The sequence below is a fragment of the Scomber japonicus genome, chromosome 8 (genome assembly GCF_027409825.1).
Source record: "Scomber japonicus isolate fScoJap1 chromosome 8, fScoJap1.pri, whole genome shotgun sequence".
NCBI classification, from domain to species: domain Eukaryota; kingdom Metazoa; phylum Chordata; class Actinopteri; order Scombriformes; family Scombridae; genus Scomber; species Scomber japonicus.
The window spans coordinates 9,165,498-9,193,308 of NC_070585.1; the positions used below are offsets into that span (position 1 = coordinate 9,165,498).

At 40.6% G+C, this 27,811-nt stretch overlaps 1 protein-coding gene across 1 annotated transcript in view; it reads right to left on the reverse strand.

Moving 5' to 3' along the window:
- nrg2b (neuregulin 2b) overlaps positions 1–27,271 on the reverse strand; it is a 47,472-nt gene extending 20,201 nt beyond the window's left edge. The window contains exons 1-4 of the mRNA XM_053323966.1: positions 26,655–27,271; positions 4,013–4,175; positions 1,714–1,832; positions 1,055–1,178 (exon numbers count right to left, since the gene is read on the reverse strand). Coding sequence (XP_053179941.1) covers positions 1,055–1,178; positions 1,714–1,832; positions 4,013–4,175; positions 26,655–27,066 — 818 coding nt within the window. The 5' untranslated portion in view covers positions 27,067–27,271. The remainder of the gene's footprint in view (positions 1–1,054; positions 1,179–1,713; positions 1,833–4,012; positions 4,176–26,654) is intronic.
- Between the last annotated feature and the right edge of the window lie 540 nt (positions 27,272–27,811).

Genomic DNA, 27,811 nt, shown 5'->3' on the forward strand with positions numbered 1-27,811 from the left:
CCAGTTTTCAACATTATGTATCAAATAGTCCTTATCTGTCCCACTCATTAAAACTTAACCAAATATACAAAAAATAAACCATCCTTCTGAATTCACTATTGATTTCTATGTATGTCTGTCACCCAATCAATGTGTTGTTATCAAGGCTATTGCTAGCTTAAGACGAATGCAGCTCTTCATGACAGAACCTTTCAGTATGCTTACGGTTAACTACAAAAAGTACCTGGCTACAAAAATGCTACATTCTACACACACTGCAAGAGTACATTTTCGCTCATGCACAATAGAAATGCTGATATATAATATATAAAATATGTTGACTTCTAGGTAAAATGCGTTTATTTTTGCCTGCAATAAGACGACTATCAATCTACGAGTGCTGATGTTCTGTTTGTTTTGACCCTTACCAGCAAGATTACCAAGATTTGGAGCTGTTACTTTCACTATATCTTTACCCTACACAACCTACCTACCTATATGTAAGAGCAAAAAAAAAAAAAAATGCAACTACCTAAAAAGACATATACTACACATATGATATAAATATGTTAACAGTCAAAAATCTGGATACACTTTCTCATACAAGAGAATGGAGACGTAGGTCCAAACTTTTCACTGGTACTGATAAAATTTGAAATACCTTAAATTTGTTCATGAATATGTGTTACCAGAAGCATTTTCTGAGGTGTGCCTGTCACAAATGAATCTTCTTTGAGTAAGATACAACACTTTTTTGAATGCACATGGACATAATGTGTGTAACTGTGAATCTATTTCTGCAAAAATCCTTTTTTTGTGTGACTATTGGTAAAAATTGAAAACAACAAGTCTGTGGTTAGGTGGCTGTAAGTGTGTGTATGTGGGGAGGGTATAACCAGGGGACTGAAGACAAGGTAGTGCAGTGACCAGTTACACAAACACAGTGTCTGAGACCTGAGAGAGACAAAGAGAGGCAGACAGAAAGAGAGAGGGAGATAGGGAGGGAGGAGAGACCGGGGAAGCGACTACACGGTGATGATCGAGGGAACGAGGGCCGATTGAACTACCAACTTACTTGCAGGACAGCTGGTTAATACCATGTATGAAGTAACAGTCTCCTCCGTTGACGCAGTAGGCCTTCTCCGAATCGTTGCAGCGCCTGGCGTGACTCACACCCGGAGACGGGGTGGTGGTGGTCGCTACGACAAGGACACACAGACAAGAAATAGATCCGACAAAATATGCTGTCATCTCTTTGCTACTGTCACGTAACAAGGTGTTCACATTTTACTGGCAGGCTCTGTACCACTTCAGATACCATACCTCACCTTCCCACTCACTTTGCTTCAGTACATTTATTAAAAAAAACAAAACAGTGTGACAAATCTACTTGTTGGGCTCACAGCTGTTGGTTTTTGTGAGTAAAGTGAATCAGGTTCAGTCAGATACACCAATTCTCCTATCCCCATATACGCTAATTAAGATTCTCCATCTTTTAAAAAGCCTTTATATTTAGTGACTCTTGAGTGTAGACATACTGTAGGTGTAATGTCAAATCTTTGTGCAGAGGTGTAGATACTTAATGTTAACAATTAGCTCTCATATCTTTATTAAAACATTATAATCTACCAGCCAAAACACTATCACGTTCCAGCTTTTCAGAAAAAGAGAGGTAGAAAAAAAGGTAAAAACACAGATATATACAGATGTAGATATGGATGTGTCGTTGCTCACAGAACTTCACGCTGATTATACTCGTGACGTTTTCTTGTCCTAGTGAGTTTTCAGCCACGCAGGTGTAGTTTCCAGAGTCTTCCACACGGACATGACTGATCTGCACCTTAGAGTTTTTTCTTCAGTGAAGAGGAGAGAGGCAGAGGAAGAAGAGGGCGAGAGACAGAGTGATACAGAGCAGATAAAAAAGACGGTGTCAGTTGCTGTTGTTTCGAAAAAGGAGCACACGCGTCACTAACTGGACCCAAAATGTAATTTTTTATTTCCAGCTCAGACAAGAAAGAAATGAACAATTGTTACATACACATGTTCATGGTGGTTGGCCAGCAAAGCTAATGGAGAGTACTAATTAAATTCAAACCAGAGATCTACTCTTTACAGGATTACAGAAATCAGTTACAAGAAATACAATGCAGTAACTGATAAAACACAAACCACAGGACAGATACTTCAAAGTAGGAAATAGACAAAAAAAATCAGTTTTAGGGGGAAATTACATTTGATCAGAACCTGAAGTGAAACACAAACCTAATATTGCTACACAACAATAAATAAGAGGACGTCATTCGTATCTTTAACTTTCTTATTGTGTCTTTAGTCAGGCTGATTTTCAACTTATAATTATTTCTAATATCTTATTTTGTCAATTATTAGTTTCAATTAACTGTTTAATAGTATAATCTATAACATGCCACAGTGTTCACAAATGTCCTTCATGCTGTAATTCCTCATAATAAAAGGTGACATTGTTTTGTCCAAATGACGCTTGTAGTAAAGAAGAACAACTTTCTTATGAAACCAACATTTTGGATTGTCGCCTTCATCAGATGTCGACCACAAACCAAGGCACACTAGTTTCACAGTAAAGCTGTTCTAAAAACTACAAATCAATTTGAGATTTTGACTTCTTTGCTTCTTCATTCACCTGGAAGTAGGTGAAGTTGTGCCAGAAATCGCTACTCTTTGCATTTTGTCTGACCAGTAGGACAAATTTCAATTACTGTATATAAACAAGAGGAAAATAGCAGTAGTGACAACCAGCAATGTTCGCTTATAATATTTGCTTCATCAACTACTTCACTAATAATCAATTGTTAGAATTATTGTTATGCCACTTTATCATAATCGACTACTTGATTAATCATTCCATCGCTCGTCTGTATTTATGTACAGTAAATGTGTGAATATCTGCACTTACTATATTTAATACTAAACTACATTTTTGAAAACTGTGTCTTAGTAGCGGCTCAATCTACTGTTTTTCAACTTGTATTGGCTGAGTCAACCAATAATGTTGGGTTTAGTTGGGTAATTCAACCCAATTACACAAGATTATGTTAATGTTATCTCTAAATAATATGGTCTAAATACTGTTTTTTTCTCCATGTAATTGTGGTGGAATTATAATTTTCCCCATATCAGAAAAGCTAGATAGTAATAATGAAAGATAATGATGAAAAATTAAAAAAATATGCTGACATGTATGGGTGTGACATCACTTTAGGAAGTGTATCAGATTTCGTACAGCTGTAGCTAGAGATATTAAAGTTTTTTTTTTTTTTTAAATAACATTTTACACATATGTAGTAACGCTCCCCAAGACTTTAAAGTGTTCCCTTTAAAAACCCAACATGTCAAATATGTGGATTATCATAGAATAAAAACTCCTCCTGGGGTCAATGCACCCTATTAAAGGACCAGTATGTACGTTTTCTAGTGGTGAGGTTACAGATTGAAAACAAATAAATACCCCTTCCCTCACCCTCCCCTTCCAAATGTATAGGTGAACCTACAATTGTTTGTTTGGTCTGTTTTGGGCTACTGTAGAAACATGGCGGTGCAACATGGCGGTCTTCGTGGAAGAGGACCCGCTCCCTATGTAGATAAAACAGCTTATACTAAAGTAATGAAAACACAATACTTATTTTCAGGTGATTTCAGATTATACACTAATTAAAACATAATTATGAATATTGTATTCCATTTCTACAAAGTCCAATCTACTGTATGCACCTTTAAATCCCCACAAATATTACAGTGGGGACATGACCTTGGTTTCTTCAGTAGTTGCCACAGTCTTGTTTACTGGTTATATATTTATGGAAGTCAGAAAAACAGGAAGTAAAAGTCCAGTTTTTCCACCAGAGCCACAGCGTCACCAAAACAGAACTGCATGCTGCAACCCACTGCAGTTTGTACTGTACAACATTTATTTGAGGAAGCAGTCATCCTTCTTTTTAAAAGAAATGTGAGTGTGGAGTTTGAATATTAAGGAAAATATCAGTTTATAGAGACTTACTTGTTAGTCTTTATTTTGAGGTCTCTGCCTTTCTGAAGCTCATGTCCATCTTTGTACCACCGGAAGGAAGGGCTGGGATTCCCCGACGCCTCGCACTTCAAGTACAGCTTTTTCCCTTCCATCAGAGACTGGTCTTGCATCACCCGCAGCTTAGGAGCAGAGGCTGGACAGAGACAGAGAAAGGGAGGAAGGGGGGAAGCATGGAAAGAAAATCAAAGCTTGTATTATTGAAATTAATTACAGGCATTCAATTAATCTGTTTTATTGTGTGAGTGTGTATCTGTGTGTGTGTGTGTGTGTGGGGGGGGGGGGGGGGTATGTGTGAGGCTGATTAAAATCTGTTAGTGAGAGTTCAGATGTCAGGGTCAAAACCTAAGGCAGCAGGTCAGAGTTTACAGGAGAGACAGATAAAGAACAGAGAAAATCAATGGTATTTGACATGCGCGCACACGCACATACAAACACACACACACACTCACACAGACACACACAGACACACACAGACACACACACACCCTAGAAAAGCACTTAAGTAAGATCTGAATCCTGAAAAGCAAACACAAACTGAAAGCTTATAGAGAAAAAAAATCTTTCTACAGAAACTCTCTGCGGTAGAATTTCACTATGGAGCAGTATGTGTATGTGTGTGTGTGTGTGTGTGTGTGTGTGTGTGTGTGTGTACGTGTGTGTGTGCGCGCATGTGTGCTTCATCGGTCTCAGGAGAGTTTCTCTCTCTCTCTTCTCTCCTTAAAAACTACCACAGACTGCATCACTGACACCAGCGCAGGCAACAAAAGCACAAGAAGCTAAAGCACAGAGACAACTGAGCACCATATAGTAACATTTATACACACACACACACACACACATATACACAGCAAACAAGGCACACAGTGTACAGTCTTATACACGTGTGAGCACAAACATGGGTCTAACACGAGGGCGTACACACACACACATACACACACACACACACACACACCCACACGCTTGATCAACTGCGAGGCAACTGTTATACACTGTAGGCCCACAGCTCCTCACAGCACTGCTGCATCCTTCCACTCACTCCTCATACACTGTACTATACATACAGTAGACACTGCAGATGTTCTGTAGTTACATCTGTGTCTTTATACAACATACATATCTCATGCTGAACATCCTGTGAATCTAATGGCAATTTGACTTCTGTTTTGATTGTCTCTCAATGTACAAGATAAGGTGATTTTAGTTGTATTATAATAATATATTATTATATATAATAGTAAGAAGTTATTATATTAATTAAGCATATTATATTAACTTATTATGGCATTTTGCTTTCATTAGATATTTTGGACAGCAGGGAGTAACAGACAACATTTGAAGAGAGAGAAGCAGATGATTTGATACTAACGTCCTCATCCAAACATGAACTGAGGAGATTGCAGTTACTGTATATGTACTGTGTATACATATCCACAGAAATGGAGCCAGAAAAATGTGTGAATGAGATTAAAACATCTACTGTATTTTTCATGTTGTTGTAAGTCAACTTAATAATTACAAAATAACAGATCAAATACCAGCTCTTAGTTTGGCATATGCCTTTGAGCAACAAGACAAACTGTTCTTGGCTAAGCCCCCCCCCCCCCCCCTCCCACTGCTGCTTCCACCAAAAAAAAAAAATGCAACACCACTGCTTCCTCCATGATAAGGACAGAAGTCTATATTGGTTCAAATCCAAAAGTAAAGGCCTAAAACAACAATGAATGTTGGTCTGTATCCACAGCCGGATACATCATCCTTTGTGCCACAGAGTTTCATTGATGTCTTAAACTATAAAAGTACATCAATGAGCCACACCATTGCACTGGGTTACATGTTCCCTCATTACCCTGAGCACACAGCACACACACTGTAGTTTATTTTGAGTGCATCATGTACACACACACCGTCCTGTTGCCGTAAATACTCACTAACCCACCAAATATGAATTAATCTGCTGCTGAAAATAGTCCACCGAAAACTCTCCATTTATTCCTGTATGAGTAACGTTTGCTCAAATCCACAGTGCCCAGCTGTTTCATAGAATTAGTTAGCCTTTTTTTAATAAGGGAGACTATGTTTGGTGACACATTTTTAAAGATTTCTATCTTCAGTAGGAATCACTGGGCTTGGGGCTGATTAGCCACAAACGGTAGCAGGAAAGTCAGAACATTACAGAGGTGGAATTCAACGTAGGGGAAAACTTTCAATGGCGCTAAAAAAAAAAGATCACCCATGAAGTACCATCTAAGCAGCTCGCAGTTACGTAAGTAGGATTTAGGTATGATTTTTAGACTCACAACACATCCTTAAATCCAGCTCTCACATTTTGTGAGATTTAGTCTTGTCACAGACTCGACAAACACTGTTGATATATAATTCCAGCTCACACCAACGTAAATCATCTCAACATCACCAGATGCTGTCTCTGTCTCCATGGCTCCTGGCTTGTAATGAGTTATACTGAAGAATAGCGCTGAGTGTCACTGTCACCATATCTTTTTTGGAATAATTTGCCTGCTATTTTTGGTATTTTCTTGGACGAGGCTCCAGATGTCACAATTAGGACTCGACCCACTGTTTGAATCTAGACTGTCTTGGACAACTTCTTTCCTCAGTGCTCAGTTCACTAGAAAAAGATGACATGCTGGGACCCTAACCCTATACACAAAGAATCAAATAACTGTTTAATATTAAAGTGGTCACTCAGCATTAATACTATCTCGCTCTGCAGTTACCATTAGCTTCACATAGCCTTTCAGTGTCTTTAAGCTTGTTGTTTTGGTTTTATGGTTGATAACTTTACTATTTTGGGTAAGTCTTTTCAGTAGAACAGCTCTTCACTCTCAGACAAAATTATTAACTAGCTGGTGAGCACAGTGGATCATTTAGAAGCTAAAAAAGAGCCAAATATCTTTCTCAGGGGTCGGTGGAGACCAAAAAGGAGCTACTAGGAGAGTCAATATGAGTCAGGTAGCCTCGAAATAAATGCTAGTGGATGAGTTAACCGGCACGTGTTTGCTAACATGCTCACTATATCAACTTCATGCAGTGATAGTATGTCAATGTTATGTTAACAGCTTGTTCTGCTGCCCCCAGGTGGTAAAAAAAGGAAAAATGAATGCTGCTTTAAAATCAAAATCAACTATTGTGTTTTTTGTGGTTGTCTGTTGCTGTTACAATAAACTACCTCATTAAATGTAGCTTAAAAGGAAAAATGACATATTATATGATTTTAATCACATTCAGTAGGCCATATAGCTACTCCAGGATGGAACGAATGCAACAACAGCCCTACCAGGCTGACCTTTTTCTAGGCCTTATTTCAGGATGGTGCTAGCTGGAAGTAATTCCAATAAACAGTGTGTATGTAACTCATATAAAACAAGGATGAGTTACCAGGAATCTTTATTATTTTGCCCAGATTACTCTCTTTTACTCCAGTCATGACAAATAGTTTTCCAGAGGACAATGAGCAGCCTGCTTGCTGTGTTCATCTTGCATTTTGCTTTGAATATTTCGCAGCAGACGACGAGGAAATCATGGGAACTGTAATCTAATAACAATGTACCATATGTGGAGAAGAGATGAGATTTCATTGTGGGAGGGGCGACTTTAGGCCAATTCCAGCAGTATGGACTTGACATTTAGACTCACAATGACAAAATACCTCAGAGAATAATCTTCTTTTGTCTTTGTTTGTATTGCACTTTTCAAAAGCAAGTTACCAAGTGCTTCACAGTCAGTAAATACATTAGAAATAATCAACAGTAAATTACCTAGAAATGCCAGCAAACAAAGGAAAGGAAATATAGCAAGGGGAAAAAAACAACAGAGTGCAATCAAATACGTACATAGAACATGTTGCAAAGACTCTGAGCCCAGTTTCCTTTTAAAGTCTGAATGAATCAAGGTGTTACTCTACAAAGTTCACAATACAAACAACAGCAGTCAACATATTTGCATCATGTCACTGTGGCGAGGCAGCACATGAAACACCACAACACAACTGATGTTAAAACCAGACAGGAATGATAGCTGTGACTTCTCCAAAACCAAGGAGTTCATTTACAATGTGTGGGAGAAAGAGAGTGAGGTGTTAAAATGAAATTTAGGTCTCTGCAGATTGGAATATTTTTTTCTGAAGCTTGGCGAAACACACACATGAGTAGGAGGTTAAGGCACATGGGAGGTGAAGGAGTGGATAGCCAGTTTGTGCATACATCCAGTGTTAAATAACAGTCAAAAAAACAGTCACACTATGAATCAATCCCTCCAAACTACCTGTAGTGGTCAGTTTAGTCACATTTGCAGGGTCACGACGCAGCTTGTCTCTCTGTGCATATATAACTGTGTAACCAGAGCAAGATGGCCACTCTAAATGAAAAAAAAAAAAAAAAAAATCCTCCCTCGGATCTTTTTCAAGTTTATGAATCACCAGACTGTGATTATCAGCACATTTTGTATGTGTTCAAATGTAATTATATGCTCCTCAGTATTAGAGATTCAGCTGCTTTCAAACATTTGAACTTCCTTCCTCAGACAAACTGTCAATCTTCTTATACTGAGTTGCTTTTTTCAGCAATTCTCCTAGAAACTGTATTTATACACTGTTAATCTACAACAGCAAACACATTTTTGGGAGAATGCCATGTTACTCAGGTTGAGTTTTCATCAACATCATTAAGTAACATTATCAATGAACATATTTGCAAAATCCTGATATATTGTACCCAACATATCTGCAGTCATAGCACGATAACAAGGGTGTATTTACTTTTTCTATATTCAAAATAGTTTAGTTAGATAAGACAATCTATATCACTCTTTCATCTGTCCATTAAACATATGGCTACTATGGCTACAGACTCATTGTTTAACTTCATTTGAGAAGAATTTGACTCATAGGCTCCACACTATGTTTTTCAGATTTATATTTTTTTGCACTGTGGCCAATATCACAGCATCTCCACTTAACAACCAACCAGATGAGACTGATCACCTGGTGAGTCTGAAGTAAGACTGGTATTTTATGGTGTGTGTGTGTGTGTGTGTGTGTGTGTGGAAATGAGTGGTGGAAGTCAGCCTGAAGCAGCTGTGAGTGGTGAACCCAGTTTCCGATGAGCTCATTCCTCTCTGGGATGCTCTCCTCAGGCAACATGGAGTTTTTTTTCAGGCCTGGGAGAGTTAGCTGAAACCAGAAGGAAATTACCCTTCATGGAGACGACATCCAAATTTCATGGATGCGACAGTGTCGGATTGATTGAATCACTACAAATTCCCTCTCTGCTTTTAACCCATTTTTAACATCTGACCTTATTTTTCTTGTGACTTTGGTACAAACATCCTCATGAGTTTGTCCTTTCAAAATGACTCATGCAGTAATGGGGAGAATGTAGCTGCCCCTTGTGTGGATATACTATGTGTGTGTTACTGCATTGTTATTTTACATCAAAATGACTACTCATCATCATCAAATACCTTTTACTCTAATGCGCCAGTGCATTAATTCCAAATTAAATTTAAAGATGATTGATTTTTCCAGACTTTCAATGACCTAATTTTAGATATGATGATTAATTTATAAATGACAACTGGATTTTTAAATGGGTTTATTCTTAATGGTTGAATCCTTAATCACAGATCCTCTTAGGTTTAAAAGCTGTAGGACACATGTATAACCTTTCTGCTGCTGCTGGATCTTTCAAAACAAAATCATAAAAGCCGAGGAGGAATTTATTTTGAAGGTCTCAAGGTCTACACTAGAAACATGTTAGCACCTATACGGTACATTAGGATGTTGGACATTGATGTTTTAAATGAGTCATTAAATTGATATTTATATGTGATATCATAGCCTCATTTTCACTGCATTAATCTCCCAAATCACATGTAAGACAGTGCAAGGATCCCACTGCAGGACAAAAAATAGACCCGAGTGTATAAACATTTAAATATCAGAGAGGTTACTATTTTAATGAATACATACAAATATATACGTTTTATTCCACATACTAGATTTACAGTGCCAGTCAAAAATTTGGACACACCTTCCCTTGAATGAGAGTGTGTCCATATTTTTTGACTAGCGCTGTATATTAAAAATAGCATTCTTTAAAAATAGACAGCCACAAAAGAAAGCAGGCAGATCAAACTGACTGAGTGGACCAGCAGCAAGGCTTTTTAAGAGATTCATTGGATAGAACACTAAATGTAGACATTTAGAGACATCAGCAACTTCAGTAAAAACACATTAGAATCAGCACAGTCCTTTAAAAGACTGTATTGTTACATTGCAGCATTTTTCTACATTTTTCATTACTGTCTGATGTCGACCTTTGAACGGTTGTAAAATTCAAAAGGGGAACTGTATTTACCAGTAAGATGATTAGTAAATAGACTGGAGAACCTCAAAGTAAGCTAATACATCCTGTGAACCTATTCTAAGCACTTGCAAAACTGTCTTTTCTTGGTGCTGCTGCTTCAGAACAAGTACAGAAAAAATATCGTGGATGAAACTGAAATAATTTTTAGATGGACGGAAATATGTGTGAGGTTGAGGTTTAACATGATAATACATTTAAAAAGGCAAATCCTCCTCAGTTATGTAGAAAAAGAGGGAGTGAGAGAGACTCTGAGAAACATGTGCATGAACACAATTAGAGTAGATTCACATCGTTTGCACAAAAACACACACACAGTTCCCACAGTGAATATGTGTGTGTATGAGAGAGAGTACACACACAGGATCATGTGTGAAGCACAGATGCGCACGTGTGCATTTTATTGTCTGTGCTGATGGATATGTGTGATTGTCTGCGTGTGTCAGCGTGTATTGAATGTGTGTGCTTGTGCATGTGTGTGTGTGTGTATGTGTGTGCACTGTAAGTTGCTGATCCAAGCCTTCTGTATCACTGAGTGATGGGAGAATTCCTCAGTGAGAGCACAGAGGGGTGGGGAGGGGAGCCACAAATGGACAGCAGTGTCTGGCCAATAGCCTGTGACTGGCCTGCTCCACTAGCCAATCACACGTGACCAGCGCTCCAGTCAGCCGTCCATCAAGAGGTCCTCTCCTTTCAAGGTCAGCTGATGCTCCCTCCCCTTCTCCCTTTCTCGCTCTCTCTCTCTCTCTCTCTCTCTCCCTCTGTCCAGCAAGGCAGGCATCAACAAAATTGATCTAATTTCTTGCTAAGCATGATCCAATAACAGAGAGTGATATGGAAGCCAAACCAATTAGGTGTGTTCGCAAGCAGGTATGGCACCCCGGGAAGGCATGGCCAGCAACATGCCTGCACACATGGGCTGAATTTGTGTGTGTATGTGTGAGTCAGCTGACAGAATAGTGAGATAGTGAGGGAAAAAGCACAGTACATTCATAAAATGCACAAAGACGTGGAGAGAAAACTGATGTATGTGCATATGTGTGTGTATGTGTGTGTGAGACAGTGTCTCTGTATTGCCATAATAGAAGAATCTGCTAACATACTGTGTGTGTGTGTGTGTGTGTGTGTGTGTGTGTGTGTGTGTTTGTGTGCGTGTGTGTGTGTGTGTGTGTGTGTGTGTGTGTGTGTCTGTGTGCATATGTTTGCATGCTTGCGTGTGTGTGTTCATGTATATAAAGAGAGAAGCTCCTTCTATCTCATTCTCCGATCAGTGTGATTTCTGCAGCGCACAGCTGTCACCATGGAAACCAGGGAGGGAGCAGGAGATAGAGAAAGAGAGAGGATGTAAGGCAGAAAGAAAGGGGAAAATAAGATTGAGAAAGAGCAGAGGAGAGAGAGAGAGAGAGAGAGAGAGAGAGAGAGAGAAAGAGGGGAAGAGAGAGAGGGAGAAATGAGCATTGGTTGTTGAATGATAGCAGCCACAACAGGCCTGCATGCAGTATCACACAGCTAACCTCTGCACAGCAGCAATACAAGCCTAGGGCAACCTTCCATGAGTATGCGTGTGTGTGTGAATGTGTGTATGTTGTAAGCAGTGACTATCTGACATTGTATGTTTGTGTGTGTGTGTGTGTGTGCGTGTGTGTGTGCGTGTGTGTCTGTCACATCCACATTTGATGAGCACAATCATTCTGCGTGTGTGAGCGAACGTGAGCGGATGTGCCTCTACGTAGTTGCGAGAGTGATTGTCAATAAATCATTGCCTTCCTCCCCACTCTGTTTTTTTGTAGCCACGCAAACACATACACATACTAACTTGACCTTGTCTCTCATCGCTGGTGTTGTGCATTGTTCTATTGGCTGCAGTGAGATCTATTTAAGTATAAATACACCCCTTCTTCAGATTCAACAGAAATCAGGCTTTTTTTTTTCCAAAGGCACACACAGAAGCTGTCTTGCGCTCTAGATGTACAGTCAAGCCTTTTGTAAGAGGTAGAGAGAGAGAAATAGAGAGAGAGTGAGATAGAGAGAGAGAGAAGGGAGTGGGTGTGTGAAAGCCAGGGAGAGGGAGAGAAAGATTCAGGGAGTAGGTTTGACTGAGAGAAGTGGAGAAATGGAGGGAGGCCAGAAAAAGAGTGAAAACTAGACATGTATGGAGATATGCATAGAGACAGAGTAAGTTAGAGATAGATAGATAGATAGATAGATAGATAGATAGATAGATAGATAGATAGATAGATAGATAGATAGATAGATAGATAGATAGATAGATAGAGAGGATGTGCAGAGTTGGTAATGAATAGTTAATGAAGGGCTTGCGGGCAGAACGGTGGGGAAAAGCTATTCTCTATGTCTCTCCTTTCTCCTCTTCTTCTTTCTCGGGGCTGGGAGTCGTGTGCAAGTCATCCTGCTCCCCACCTGTCCTCCATTTATCTTTTCTCATTCCTTCTCTCCTCCTGCCCCCCCCAACCCCCACTCTCCTCCCTCCATACACTTTCTATTCTATTTTCCCTCCTCTCATCCATCCATTTTCCCTCCTCTCTCTCTCTCTCTCTCTCAGCTCTGCCTCCTTTCCTGTTTCCATCCATCCTGATCTCTCGCCTCCCTCTCCTCCATCTCTTATCCACCTCTCACCCCACCATTTCTCACCTCTCATCTCACCCATCAACCCCTCCAACATGTGCGCGCACACACACACACACACACACACACATACACACACACACACACACACACACACACCATTAACTGCAGGCTTATAAAGCTGACTAACAGACACAATTCTCCTGATAAGGGGATTGAAGCATTGATCACATCCGTCCTTCGTGAAGAGCTAAAGGTTCTATAGAGGAAAGATGTCCCACTACTCCTTGGAGAGGCCAGACAAAGACGCTGATGGAAGAAGATGTCCTACCACAGCTTTGAAAGACAAAACAAACATACTGAGACTTCATTCTTGTGGTGTGCCACACAGTTCAGTCATAGGTCCCGTTATTTACCATCTGTACATGCTGCCACAAGATTAAATCATCAAGTTATCCATACACAACTTTGTCATGGTTACGATATTAAGGTTACTATGGCTGCTAGAGGACGTCTGTCACTGGAATGACAACATATGTAGTTTTGGGGCACTCGAAATATCTTATTCTGTGCTTTTCTTGTGAGGTCTCATTTCACCGACTATGCAGATGATAGCCAGCTCTACATTTCTACTTTTGCATTTTCTGATATCAGTGAATGGATAGTTTACAGTTAAATAAGGATAAAGGAGATATTGTTATTTATTGTGAAATGCAAATATAATTTCTTAATGAACTGAAGATGTTATTTTAAAAAATGCCTATGATAATTTGGAGCTATGGTGACATCTTGGCATTGCTTGCTTTGTTATCAAAAGTCTAAAATACAAATATATTCCACTCATTAGTTTTTGTGATCACTCATGCATTGAATCCTCACATTTGAAAAGCTTTGGATGTTTGGCACTTTTGCTTTTACAATGAATTAACTATCAAAATAGTTGCTGATTAAATTTCTGTCAACTGATTAATGGGGAATAATGTCAGAAAAGAACTTACTATACATTCAGAGCAGCATCAAACATTGCCATGGTTGCAACATTTCTCTCACAGAACAACACCAAAAACTGTATCTGCAGTTTCATTTATATCTGTCTAGACTCCTGGGCCTTGCTGTTTGCAGGTTTTGCTGAGAACTGAACTAGACAAGACTCTTGCAATTAATCCAAATTGCAGACAGGATCCAAAATAAAACTGAGTGCACATATCAGACCTACTGTATACTAAACTCCTGCAAGCTGCAGTCTAGCTCTGGACTACATCTTTGACCCCCTCACAGTTCACATGTCCCAGGGTATAAGGTAGACTGCTGGTTTTAACCGCTCACTGCTCCCCCCTCCAGGACTAAAATTGTATTTGGTTCATACAACCCAAGACTTTGTAACACCCATGTAGATTAGAACGAGCACACATTTTTTACAATGTTGAAGGTTTTTAAAGTGAAAAAGGTAAAATATCTACAGATCCTGGAACTGTATAACTCACTGCACACGTTTCACTCAGTACTTCAGTGTCCTGATCCATTCTGTTGCTAAATGAGGACATATTTTCTTGATCTGCAAGTTCCTTGTGTTTTAGAGTTAATGTGACTTATTTGCCAGTATTTGGCATGTTAGATTGCAGTCCCCTCTGGCACGAGCTACTGTCTTTTGATTTGTCTTGCTTTGTGTTTATTTTCATGATAATATGTTAATGGGTCATTGTTAATGTTTATCAGTCGAAATCTTCCATAATAGATCATTTAAAAAATAAAAATTGGAAAATTAAATTAAACTTTCTAAAAATCGTATTTGTCATTTGTCAGATGGATGTAAAATTAAGATTTTGGAGGGTCTTTTTCCTCATTTTCTATTTTTGGAATATTGGAAACAACAATACAAAAATTGAAAATGATAGATCAGATCATAGAAAATGAGGTTTTATTTCTATTGATGTCTTGGGCTGCCTGAGAGGGCGGTTTCTCCCTCTAAGTGCACATCTGTGTTTATGTAAATATACATCATATAGTTTGAGAGGCATATATATTGATTTTCCTGTATTGCCCACAATGAAAAAGCTAAATAGGCTAACATATGTAATAGCCTTCTTATGCAGTGTGTCCATGCTTTAGAAACACTTGCAGATGCAGCCGCTGCACAGATTGAAATAAAAAACAAAGTCATATTGTAGAAATTAGACTATCACTGTAAAGATGATTAGCTGAGATCTCCTCTCCAAGGTAAATGCACACTGTGAGTCAGGATGAATTGGTGCTATAAATGTTTCTGTGTAGATGTTCCAGCAGCTTAGTGATGTATGATCTGAGCTGCTGAATTAAAATCCCTCTTTTCCCTCACATGTGTCCTGTAGTGATGCTGTGGTCATCCTGCAGATATCTCATTTCAACTCAGGACAATCCTTCAGCACTCCTCTACAACAAACTCCCCATTCACATCTGTCTTTACATGTTTCAGCACAAGTTTGTCCATCATTGAGCCTATAACTAATATATTCTAGTTGCACATAGCTGCAAAGGTGACCCATCCTTTGTACTTCTACTCTTTATTGAGGCAGTTACTGAAAACAGTTGCTGCGGCCTCTGTAAGAATTTGTCTGCATGTTCTCAGGTGAAACTACAGTCTTAGGCAGATACAGCCTTTGATTTTGTGCACGTTTTTGTCCAATAAAACAAACAAAACAAATGAAATGATGCCTCCAGACTCATGTCTTTTCTTTCATCCTGTTTTGAACCTAGTTCAAAAGCAGTTGTGTTTTATCCGTAATGTAACACGTTAAATCAGAAAAACTTAAAGGACCACTGTGTATGATTTAGTTGCGGCTAGGTTGCAGATTGCAACTAACTGAATACCCCCACCACCAGAACCTATAGTGGCCATGAAACTCGCTGAAAACGCAAAAGGCCTTATCGAAAGCCAGTGTTTAGTTTGTCCTTTTTGGGCTACTGTAGAAACATGCCGATGCAAGATGTCAGCCTCTGTAGAAGAAGACCCAATCTCTCTGTAAATATAAAGGGCTTATTTATGAATATTATACCCCATTTGTGCAAGTCTTTTCCACTAGAGACCACTAAATTCTACACACTGCACCTTTAATAGCATTCAGTTTACATAAATGCATATGACTAATATTCTCACTTTCTTGGCTAGATTTACTAGCTAGGTGATGTTTCAGAGTGTGGTTGTAGAACAAAGCCATGCTTTCTGAAAGCATCTTGAGACTGAAACTATCTTAATTTCATTGAAACACCATGAACTAAGATCATTTCAACCTGAAGATGGTTTCAGGTCTAGTCTAGTAGGGATTAATGTCGCAAATAATTTAGTGTCACACACAAAGGGCATGTCTTGTTTAATTCTAAAAAATCTGATGCAATAATCCTCTTAAACATCTCAACATATACTTCCACACAACACGCTCAACACTATGTTCAACAGCACATTCAAGTAATTAACAACTGCAACAGCTTGGGACTCGGGATCTGTGCGCGGCCATGACCGGATGTAATCCTTGAATGCAGGCGTGATGATAGGTGAGACAAGCAACCCCGTATGGTGTTTAATTAGTTTCAAAACCAACACACATAAAAAACAGGCACGTACACGTGATCCGAGCTGAAATGCAGTCCTGTGAGCACAGAGACTCCTCTGTGTTAGCAAGTTGACTTAGGCTTTTCCTAATTTGATTGGTCATTTTGAATACTGACCATGACCTTTGATTGGCTGTTTGATTTGATCACTGACACAGTTCAAGATTGCCTGAGAGAACAAAGGGAAACATAAATAATAATATTTAGCAGCTGATCTGATTCTCCATTTTTTTTACCACTTACACTGATGAAAAACTGTTAGACATCGTAGTGAAAGCTTTGATGCTGTTTAAACCCACTTTCAGATTTGTGACACGAGGTCTAAGCGCCACTTTGGCTCTTAGACCTCGTCCTCTTGCCCAAGACACCTACAAAAATAAAACATCTATGATTTTCCATTTTTCTAACCAACATTCCACAAGAAGAAAACCTAGAAAAAGGACTCCAAAATCATCATTATACAGTTATCTGAATAATGAATAATAGAATTTTCAAAAATTGAATCCAGTTTCCCAATTTCCTAGTTTTTATTTTTTATATGTACAATTGAACTGATAGGCATGACACTGATCTTAATGGTACACAAGTTGTGTGTCATTGAGCATTGCTATGATCAAGATTGCCTCGTACTAAATCAAAGAGAAGTTGTCAATCATGCTTGTGTGGTACCTTTGAAAATAGTATATACATGCACATGAATATGAATATCCAAATTGATGTTTTGATCTGTGCTCATCATGTCATGATCTATGACATTTTGGAACAAATACAAACTGCTTAATAACAAATCCCTGTGGCAGTAGAACAGTAACTTAAGTTACATACTGCATATGCCAACTTTGTATCTAAGAAATGACACCCTTTGCTGTTGTTTGCTGGGAAAGAAACGTCTCCATAGGTGTAAATATGGCTTTGAATTACATGTAAATTATGAAAAACATCTTTAAAAAGAAAAAAAGGTTTGATTGGCACTATTGTGTCCTATTGGTGTGTCCACTCACATGAATGCACTGCACTGCACTGACGATGGTTTATTGAGGATTAAATCTGCACTTGGCAACTTTGCGTGTTGGCTCCTCCAAATAGCACCGACAGGAACCAGTTATTTAATGTTTGAAGTTAAATTCCCAGAAATCCTGTAATGTAACCTCAATAAATTGATCACAGCATGTCTCTTTATCAGTTGGTCAGCCTGTGATGTTTTATTCCAAAGAGACGAGACAGACTAAAGATTCATTGTGGGTGAGTCCAACTTTCTCTAGAGGGAGCGCTCATTTTACTGCTGTTAAAGGCATAGTTTGTAGCTCACTCTTAAAATACGTTTTTTTTCCCTCAGCAAATATAATATATGAAATATCAAAAAGAGGGATGGGATTTAGCGCTCATAAGAAGTTGTATCTTCACTTAAAAAATCTTGCCTGGTTGTGGTTTAAACTGTGTTTAAAGCTCAGAAGAAAAGCAGTTATTTGACTTTTGACCTCTTCTCTGCCCTGGTCAGAAGACGGTGGGGGGTTTTCAATTGTTAGCCGCTGTAAAATTAATTCAATCATATCAGTTTTCGGTAATAATGTATGAAAGCCAGAACAAGAGAAAGGACTACTGCTATCTTTGCCTCAGCCGTCCTATTTAAGAACAGTCTTAGACACCTCTGGCTTATTTTACAACAGGATTATTCTTAAAGATAACATAAATACAAATGATCCGTTAAGTCAAACTGAATCAGCGCACATCTATTTTCAAAGCTGGGAGTATGCACCAGGACTCAGGTGACACATGGTAGATAAATGAATGACGCTAATGAAGACAGACAGTAGACCTTTGTGAATGAGGTTAATAATGGTATTGACACCTTAGATCACTGAGTAGACGGACTGCAACCCTGAAAACAGCAGAATAAATTATCACATGCAGCCTGGCCTGTTTTTTCTGGTACATGTTCAAATGTTAAGATTACAGGGGTGCCATTATATATTTAGAAATGTTGCAATTTTGCAGAATCTAATAATGGATGAATCAGTCTTTTTATGTCTTACTGTAGATTAGTCACTTTTACTACAAAGTAAAACACTCAAAAAGATTTACATACATAATATGATTTCATTAAAAATAATACCAACACAAATTTGTCTCAGCTAAGAGATATTATCATAACTTCCTCTTATGTCATTATTTGGTCAAATTATTTTGGAATCAGTGCTCCAGATGCAGATGATGGTAATACACCTGCTGCGCTGCACCAAAAACCTAGAGAATTTATTGTTCCTTGGTGCAGATAGAAATTAGGTAAAATCAATCTCGGGAGTTGTTGGAACTGTAGCATAATTGACCAAATCAAGAATAAAAAGACTCAATATCCTGAAGCAAAGCTGGCAAGAGAAGCTGAAATATTGTTTCATAACTTGGAATTAGACGACATATTGCCAACATCCTTTCAATTAATGTGCAGAATGTTCCTTCAGAAGAAAATAAAGAGCCACACTCCTCAGCGATAAATACTATTTCTGTATGATCAAAGAAATGCTCGCATAAGGCATAAAGAGACGCCAAGTCAAACATGTAGTACACACAGAATCCAGCACAAACTTACTCCGGTCCAAGATAACATCTAGAGAGATAGAAGACGACATCTGGAAGACAGATGAAGATTACTCTACCTGTCACAATCAAAGATCACCACAACAAAGAGAGATAAAGATAGCCCACCGTTCTGAGCCAAAGATAGTCTAATATAGAATAGAAAGGGATGTTTTTAATCCTTTTCTTTTCTAAGAATCGTTTGTACTCTATGTTCTCTCACGTTTATATGAAAGCTGACCAGAACAGCTGCTGAGCATCGCCTCGGAAACTGATTTCATGATTTAAACGCCTTGCTCAAAAGCACATTGGGTGTAACACAGAGCAGTTTTTTTTTTGCCTCTCATGAAGCGTTACCCGAAGTGACAGTTGAAAATGCCACTTTACAACTTCATGAATATCAGGCGTTCACTGACTGTATGCCAACCCCTTACAGTCTGGCACAGCGGGGCTACTTATGGAAAGGAATGCCAGAGATGAAAATGGCTTTCCAAGAAAAGAGTAGAACGCCTTAGATGTATCGAAACAGGAGCAAACGTCTCTCTTTCTTTTTTTTTTGATGTTTTATCTGGAATACCAGCTGACAAGTCCTTTGCATATACATTTCTATTTTTAACATTCTGAATTTGGTGTCTAATCTAATTCTGTGGGAAAATAATCTTAACTGAGAAGCAGAGAGCATCAGCCAAATCCATCCTGTCTGAAACAGGCACTTTGCTGATGCAGTGAGGAGGGTGTGTGCAGCACCAGCCGCATGAGTGTGTGGGTGGTGTGTGCAGTAAATCTGCATGTGTGTGCTTGTGTGTTTCTGAGTATGTGTGTGTGTGTGCGTGTTGTGTAGGTGTGTGTGTGTGTGTGTGTGTGTGTGTGTGTGTGTGTGTGTGTGTGTGTGTGTGTGTGTGTGTGTGTGTGTGTGTGGGTGTGTGTGTGCCAGAGAGAGAGAGAGCAGGGTTACACAAAGAGCTCTCTCATTCACAAACTGAACCATGTGGCACTGGGCTGGTCCCTTTAAGAGGCATGTGTCAGAGTTTTCTACTAAGGCTGACTGTTGGAAAAGATGAGTGCTGATACATTATTCACAAGCAAGGACACACACACACACACACACATACACACACACACACACACACACGCTACACAACCAAGGACATGTACAAGAGTTTGGCAGTCACGAGCGAGCTGAGCCACAGAGAAGTGCGCTAATACCGACACATCGACAAGCGAAGTTGATCAGTATAATGTCAGCAGAACATAAGTAAGCAAAGATGTGATCTATACATCCTCTCGCTCACACACACACACACACACACACACACACACACACACACACACGCAGGCAGCAGAGAGGAGAAATCCTCAGCCTTCTGTTATTCAGTGTGCATAATTTATAGCAGCCCCAGATCTCCCTGCTAATGACAGCACACTGGGGCATCTGCAGCACAGCAGTAACAGCAACAGCTAACTGGCATGGCTCTGTGTGTGTGTGTGTGTGTGTGTGTGTGTGTGTGTGTGTGTGTGTGTGTTTAGAGGTATAATGCTCTGTTGAGACAAGGACAGTGAGAGAGACAGAAGGAGAGAGAAACAGAAGAGAAAGAAGCACACAGAGGGTGTCTGAAATAGACACAGATAACGCAACAAAGAGGGGGAAAGGATGAGACAGACAAGTGAGAGACCTCTCGCGACACACACACACACACACACACACACACACACACACACACACACACACACACAGAGTCTTGTCAAGTCACTGATTCAACCAGTGAATCTTCCTGGATGCGCAATCACATTAATGTACAGTATGTACGTGCATCAGCCTGAGCGTCACCTTTACACTCTCACTACACACACTTACCTCTTAATTAAATAATTGCCGTTGTCCTGAACAGTACAAACAGCAGTGTCAACATGAGATTCACATGCACTAAGCTGGAAAATCTCCATCCAACACCTCTCTCTCTCTCTCTCTCTCTCTCTCATTGCTGGCTGGAGACAATTGTTCACCTAAATGTGTTCCCGGCACAGAAAGCCATAATGAAAGCTGAAATTCACTGGGATTTGTTTAACGACTTGTTCAAGGGTGCGGCCTTGGATATGTTTCCTGTTGCAAGGATTGTTTTGACGTGCTGCCCCAGAGCAAAAACCTCCTAATTCTGGGATTTGGAGATCAATGCCGGAGTGGTTCTGCCCTCCAGCTGCTATGCACGCTGATGTGAACCTGAGCTGAGAGACAGCGCTGCATGTTAGCCAAAAGAAATTATACTGATGATAATACTGGAAAAAAAAAACTCAGTCGTATATGCACAGGTGAGGCTGTCAGCTTAGTTTCACATACATGTGCATTATCCACAATTACACTCTGTATGCACATTTGATGCTCTGTATACGCCCATCCATCTACATGCACATACATCCCAGTTCAGAACATTTGGCTAATCATTTGAGAATTGTGAGGTTTCTGAGATCTATATCATAGACAGCATGGTCACCGTGGTGATTTTAAAGGGAATTAAGCGTATTTGTGGTCTTTCCTGAGAATGAGTTGAGAAGATTGACACAACTATGCCCAGTGCTTATGTACAGTGTATTTGACTGGTCTCAAACCTCAACCACAACCTCACTGTGAAGCCTTCAGCAAGCCACACGCTCACTAATCCAGCTCCTAACTGACCCTAAAACCACAGATTGTCATTTAACAGCAGTTAGTGTACAGGTGAGGTTAAACAAGCAAAATACAGGTTTACAGATGTCTGTCGGCTTATTTTCCAACATTGGACAGAACTAGGCTAGCTGCTTCACTCTGCTTCCAGTCATGCTAACCTTGGCTAATGCATAAGACTGATATTGAACCTGTGAAAGAAAGCAAATGAGTGTATTTCCTAAAATGTTGAACTATTTCTTTAATGCTCTACAATAAACCTGTGCTTAAAGCAAGACTATTTTTGGCTAACACGAGTCTAAAAAAACATCTTGCACTACAAAACATCAGTAGATTCATTTTTAGACATTCAAGGCACAATAAAACTATCTGTGGACCCAGTGCGCTCGCTCTCCATGAGACGCTGGCTATTATTAGTAGTTTTACAGTATGCATTATTGCGGCATCTATTTGTAATGACAGAGCTAAAGATCTATCCCTTCTCTCTCTCTCTCTCTCTCTTCTCTCTCTGTTTCTCTCCTCCTCAGTGAGGCTGACTGACAGGAGGGCAGGCACAAACTGAACCACACACTCCATCTACAGTCAGCTACAGCAGGAGGAAGAGGAGGAGGAGGAGGAGGAGGAGGAGGAGGAGGAGGAGGAGGAGGAGGAGGAGGAAGGGGTGGGGGTGCAGCAGTAGACAGAGAATCAGTGACAGGAGCATGTTTGGGCATCAGATAAAGCTATTTTAGGAAGAAAACTGTCAATGTATCTCAAAAGGCATGCCAACAGCAATGATCAGAGAAGACCTACATTACGTTTTAGACTGCCTGGGACGGAAGATAGGATGGGTTTGTACTCTTTTTTTTTTTTTTTTTTAAAGGGAAGTGTGAGCAGTCCACGCTAGTTATTTTCACCGAGTTCAACAGGGAGAGCGCAGTGATGGCCACCTGAGCTCAGCAGAGACACACGTGTGATTTCAGTGGTTCAGGATAAGATTTTCTATTAACTACTAAACTCATGTAGCCTTGAATGAAGGATAGAAGAAACTTAGATGTTCTTCATATCAACTGCAGCCATTTCTAAGTCCAAGCTGCAGTTCTGGGATATAGTAACTTCCATGTAACACAGCCCCGGATGGAGAGAGGTTATTGGAGTGGCTATGGCAGACTCCATAACACAAACAGTAAAAGAGAACCTGCCTGGTTCCGCCATTTAATCAATGTGGGTTCTGCTTTTGGAAGAAGGGTCTGCTATCTTTAATAGTGCAAAAAAAAAAGAAAGAAAGAAAAAGATTTACTGTCTCATAATTTCTCTCACAGCGAGGGGTCTATGTGACCACGGCTTACTGTAAATGTCAACATTCATTGGCTGAAAGTTGGGATAAAACCACTGTGACAATAACCTAATAACTGGTTGTCTAATATAGATGTTAGCTTAGCATTTTTTACATTTAGCATTGTCTGTGCAACTGTTAATGCTGATATCATTGCTTCCACGCATTTGAGAGTCCACACAAATTATTCACAACTTGCAGAGACATTTGCAGGTTCTACATGTCTTTTGCATGCACAGGTGAAACACTGGAGCGGAAATGTACGGATTAAAATTTGGCGAAACAAGTCTGTCAAATAAAGCGGGTCAGCAGGAAAATATAGCTAGCAATGTAGCCAGTGAAGTTTTTTTTTTTTTTTTTTTTTTTTACTGATTTAAACAAAATCAAACTAAATAAAATGTTGTTCATAAGGTCAACTTGCCACTTGGAAACAGTAATGCAGTGCTGACATTTTTTTCTTTCTTAAATATTATTTTGGGGGCATTTGTTTGGGCTTTATTAATAGACCGTTGGTGGCAGAGAGGCTGAGAGAAATGGGTTTGACATGAACAAAGGTACCTTGCTGGACTTGAAACCAGGGACAGGTATATGGCATCGATGTAACCACCCGACTAAAGGGTACACCAATGTTGATGTGTTGATGAACATATAGTAAATGTAAATGCTGTCTTATCACCTACAGTGGTCTTGTAATGTTAAGCTGTTTCTACTCTCTCTCTCTTCACGACCAAGCCCCTCTTGTGCTGTTTAATCAAACTGGAAGGGAGGTAACAATAAGGTCCACATAATGTTAACATGAAACAACATTCAAAAAACAGCAGAGTTTACTGTTCCTCTGCAATACAGCATTTTTAACATCCAAAGTTCTCGGCTATAAACTTGTACGCTCAAAAACCAAATGCATCTTTTTTAATTGAAAAACTCACCAGATGCTTATACCTGAAGCTAAAAACTTGACATGAATATAATCAAGTTAATAGAAAGTGGCGGGCGTGGACAGAAAGTAGGCGTCCTAACAAGTGGGTTGTGATTGGCTGGCTGGGTTTAGACACAGTTTAGGATTGGTTAAGCTCAGGGTGTGTGTCTGCTGATATAACCCTCACCTCTAACACACTGTTGAGCTGATTCTTCTCTGAAATGAAACCCCTTTCACATTATTCCCTCATGCACATCTCCAGCCTGAACACTGGCCAGGAGCCTCGGCTCGGTCGTAGCTCATTCGCTGACATCGCTGCATCAACCTAATGAAGAAGTGTTGCAAATGAGTGAGCGTCAGTGTAGCCGGCCAGGGAGCTACAACTCAGCGGGAGTCCTGGCCAACAAACAACAACAAACTGTTGTAGACAGGCACAAGAGGATTTTTGCAGAGGGGGGGTTATTTTTATAATACTTTAACAAATGTACAGTATGTGTGTGTGTTTGGAATATACTAAGAATAATGGACGCCTGAAGTTGATATTTTTTTAACCCGGATCACCACTCAACCTCTAAATAGTCTGTCTGAGGAGAGGGAGCACAAACATTTTCATAAAGCGCTCTAGTGGCTATTTCGGTGCATGGATTATGCACTTCTGGGGTTAGTTTTAGCAGATGAATCCAATCAATCCCGGAAGAGAAGCAGAAGCTGTGTTTAACTAACAAACAGTGGTGCTGATGTTATGAAGCTGCGGATATACAGAGGCTACTGGTTGCCATAGTGCATACTGTATTGTGTCACCAGACCCTTTGGACTGTCTAATGGTTGTGTTTCTCCCTGCATCTCTGGCTATTAGAGTATGTGTGTATATGTGTGTGTGTGTGTGTGTGTGGGGGGGGGGGGGGGGTGAATCAGCTCATAAGTGGGTATGTCCTCTCCTGAGCTTATCCCTGCCTGGAAAATGTGTTTTAGACTGATTACAACAGCAGTGTCGTAGATAAATGACTTGATAATTTAAGCATGTCACCGGGGTAAAAAAAAAAGCTCAACTGCTAGATGAACCCTTTGTTAAGACATCTGTGTTACCTCCTATTAGGATTTTACACTTTTTTTGACACCGCTGGCTTGTATTTATAGAAATGATTTCCTCATCACGTTTTTTCGATTTTTTTTTTGTCCTCACATTCACATAAACGAAGACGATGTAGTCCTAAAGGGTTTAAAGTGGCGCTCTTATCGCTTATATTAGAGAAATGTGACACTTCCTTTCTCTTTTGTGCAGCTGGGGAGGGAGGGGGGGGTTGCTACTTCCTGCCTGTGTACAGCTCAGCCTCTCAGGTTTACTACAGGAAGCTTTAACACAGTAGTAGAAGTAGCATCATCTTAAAAAAGCACGTTAAATACTGAAATCACAGGTGGAGGGGATCAGATGGATCAGAGTCAGCGTTGTCTTGTAGAGAATAAGATTACAGGTAAAAGTGAGAGCATTTGCAACTAGCAGCTTGAATAATGTACAGTAGCAGTCAAAACCTTCTTTTGAATGAGAAAGTGTGCCCAAACTTTTGGTATTCTACATAATTCACACTAAGAGATTAGTTCATGGGGTTATCTGAGCTGAGACGCTGACCCTGATTCTCTCTCTCTCTTTTCATGGCTGAAATAAATGAAGGGAAAATGTGTGCGAGAGAAAAGGGAAACAGTGCACAACTTATTAATGGATGGTGCTGGCTATAGTCATTTCTCCTGCTGCACAAACTCACAGTTTTAGCTACTTCTCAGTGACAGTTCTAATTTGAGAAGCAGGAAGTGATGCAGGACTTTCTGTTGGCTGACCAAATGCACAATGTCAGACATCCATGGTGAAAACTAGCAACAGGTTGAGAGATTTGAGCTGTTAACACCACCCACAGACAGCCATTGTCAGGATTTTGCCACAATTTCTGATATAAGGAGGGATCAGATTTGGCATATTACACTAGCTGTATGACACAATACGAAGTTTGGAAAGGAGGTTATCTCAAGACAAGGTTGGTGACTCCTATCACATGCTCTACCCAACTCTCTCTGATACGGGTACACACACACACACACACACACACATACACACACAGAAAGAGAGGAGCTGCAGCCGCTGTCTTTGCTCTTTGCCTGTTCCACCTTAAGACTCCACATGCAGGTTACTTCACTGAAATGATATGATGATGCAGATCCAGGCTGTTCTGAAGTGTCAGTATCTACCGAGGAGCCTTCTGTGTGGGTTTAACACCAGGTTTAACTCACAGGTTCAACTGTCTCTCACACACACACCGATCCACATGACATGCACACACGCACACACACACATTTCCTACCATGCTTCTCATTTCATTATGGGTGACCGGGTTATGGTGGATGGAAGTGTCAATTGGCTCGCGCACGTGCACCAAATGCGCGCATGCATAGGCTTATGTGTATGCACGCTGACACACTGTATAGACTACACACGTGCACGCGCAGCTAGAGAGCGGTGACTGTCTCCTTACATCACCATGGCAGCTCCAGTGGCCCTTATAGTGCGGTGTGAGTGTATGGCAGGTATGACGGAAAAGCCTTAAACTTACCGCAGTCCTCGCACAACACTCTCTCCACATCCTTCTTCAGCTCCGGCTCGCTGGCGTCCACAGGGGCGTACGATGCCTTGAATACGTAGGGCTCGGCGGTCGGGTCCATGAAAAAGATATATCTGTGGTCCTTCTCCACCGTGGTGCACGGGGCCTCGGAACCGAAGTCCCCGACGGTCACGAGCTGCTCCCTCTCGAGGCCGCCGCTGTTGACGGGCCACACGTCCAGCACTTTGACATTCACACTGTAGGGCTCCCGGGAGGAGACGTTCTCCGGGGAGGAGCGCACCTCGCCCTCGATGACCACGGTTGATCGGTACGCCTGGTCCTGGAGGGAGTTGAGACTCGGGGCGTAACAGGCGAAGGAGACCCCGATGACCAGCATGGAGAAATGCACTGGATCAAGCCTCATGCCGTCAGCCTGTGCTGTGCTGCAGTGCTGCTGGGCGGCGGAGCGAGCTGGAAGAGAGAGACGGCGGCGAACGGGCTCCGGCAGAGCAGGCAGGGCAGAGCGGCAGACCTTGTGGAAGTGTCCATGCCATCTGTGTCTGCCGCTGCTTTCCCCATACGGCTGCTGGCCTCGGATGGGGGGACACACCAGCCTAGGAACCGGAAACGGCCCGTTTCTGCATGCTTAAAAATGTGATTGCTGCATTCTCCTTCACCAACCACCCTCCCCCTCTTATCTCCCCTTTTCCTGAAAGGCAAAACAAGACTCGTAAATTAGCCTCCTCTCGCATCCAGGGCTGAAACCTCTCTCTCTCTCTCTCTCTCTCTCTCCCTCTCTCTCTCTCTCTCTCTCTCTCTCCAGCTAATAGGCTAGCATCGCATGGGTGGGCGCATTGCCTCTTTGGAAGGAAAAAAAAGCAGCTTGCGCGTACAGGGGAATCACAAGAAACGATACGCACTCCACGCACACGCACACGCAAGGTCGGGTCCTTTATCCACTTATTTCGATCGTGAAAAAAAAAGAGTCCCACTCCTGCAAATCCGTTTGTCAGTAGGCAAAATTTTAAAAAAGAAAAGAAAAAAGAAAAAAAGAGTGAAGAAAAACCAGGGAGGAACAGACGGACAGGATGAGATAGCAGTGGTTATCCGGTGAGGCGATGCAACAGTAGCGCGCACCCTCCAGCCTCGTCCCCTGCGCCCCTCATCAA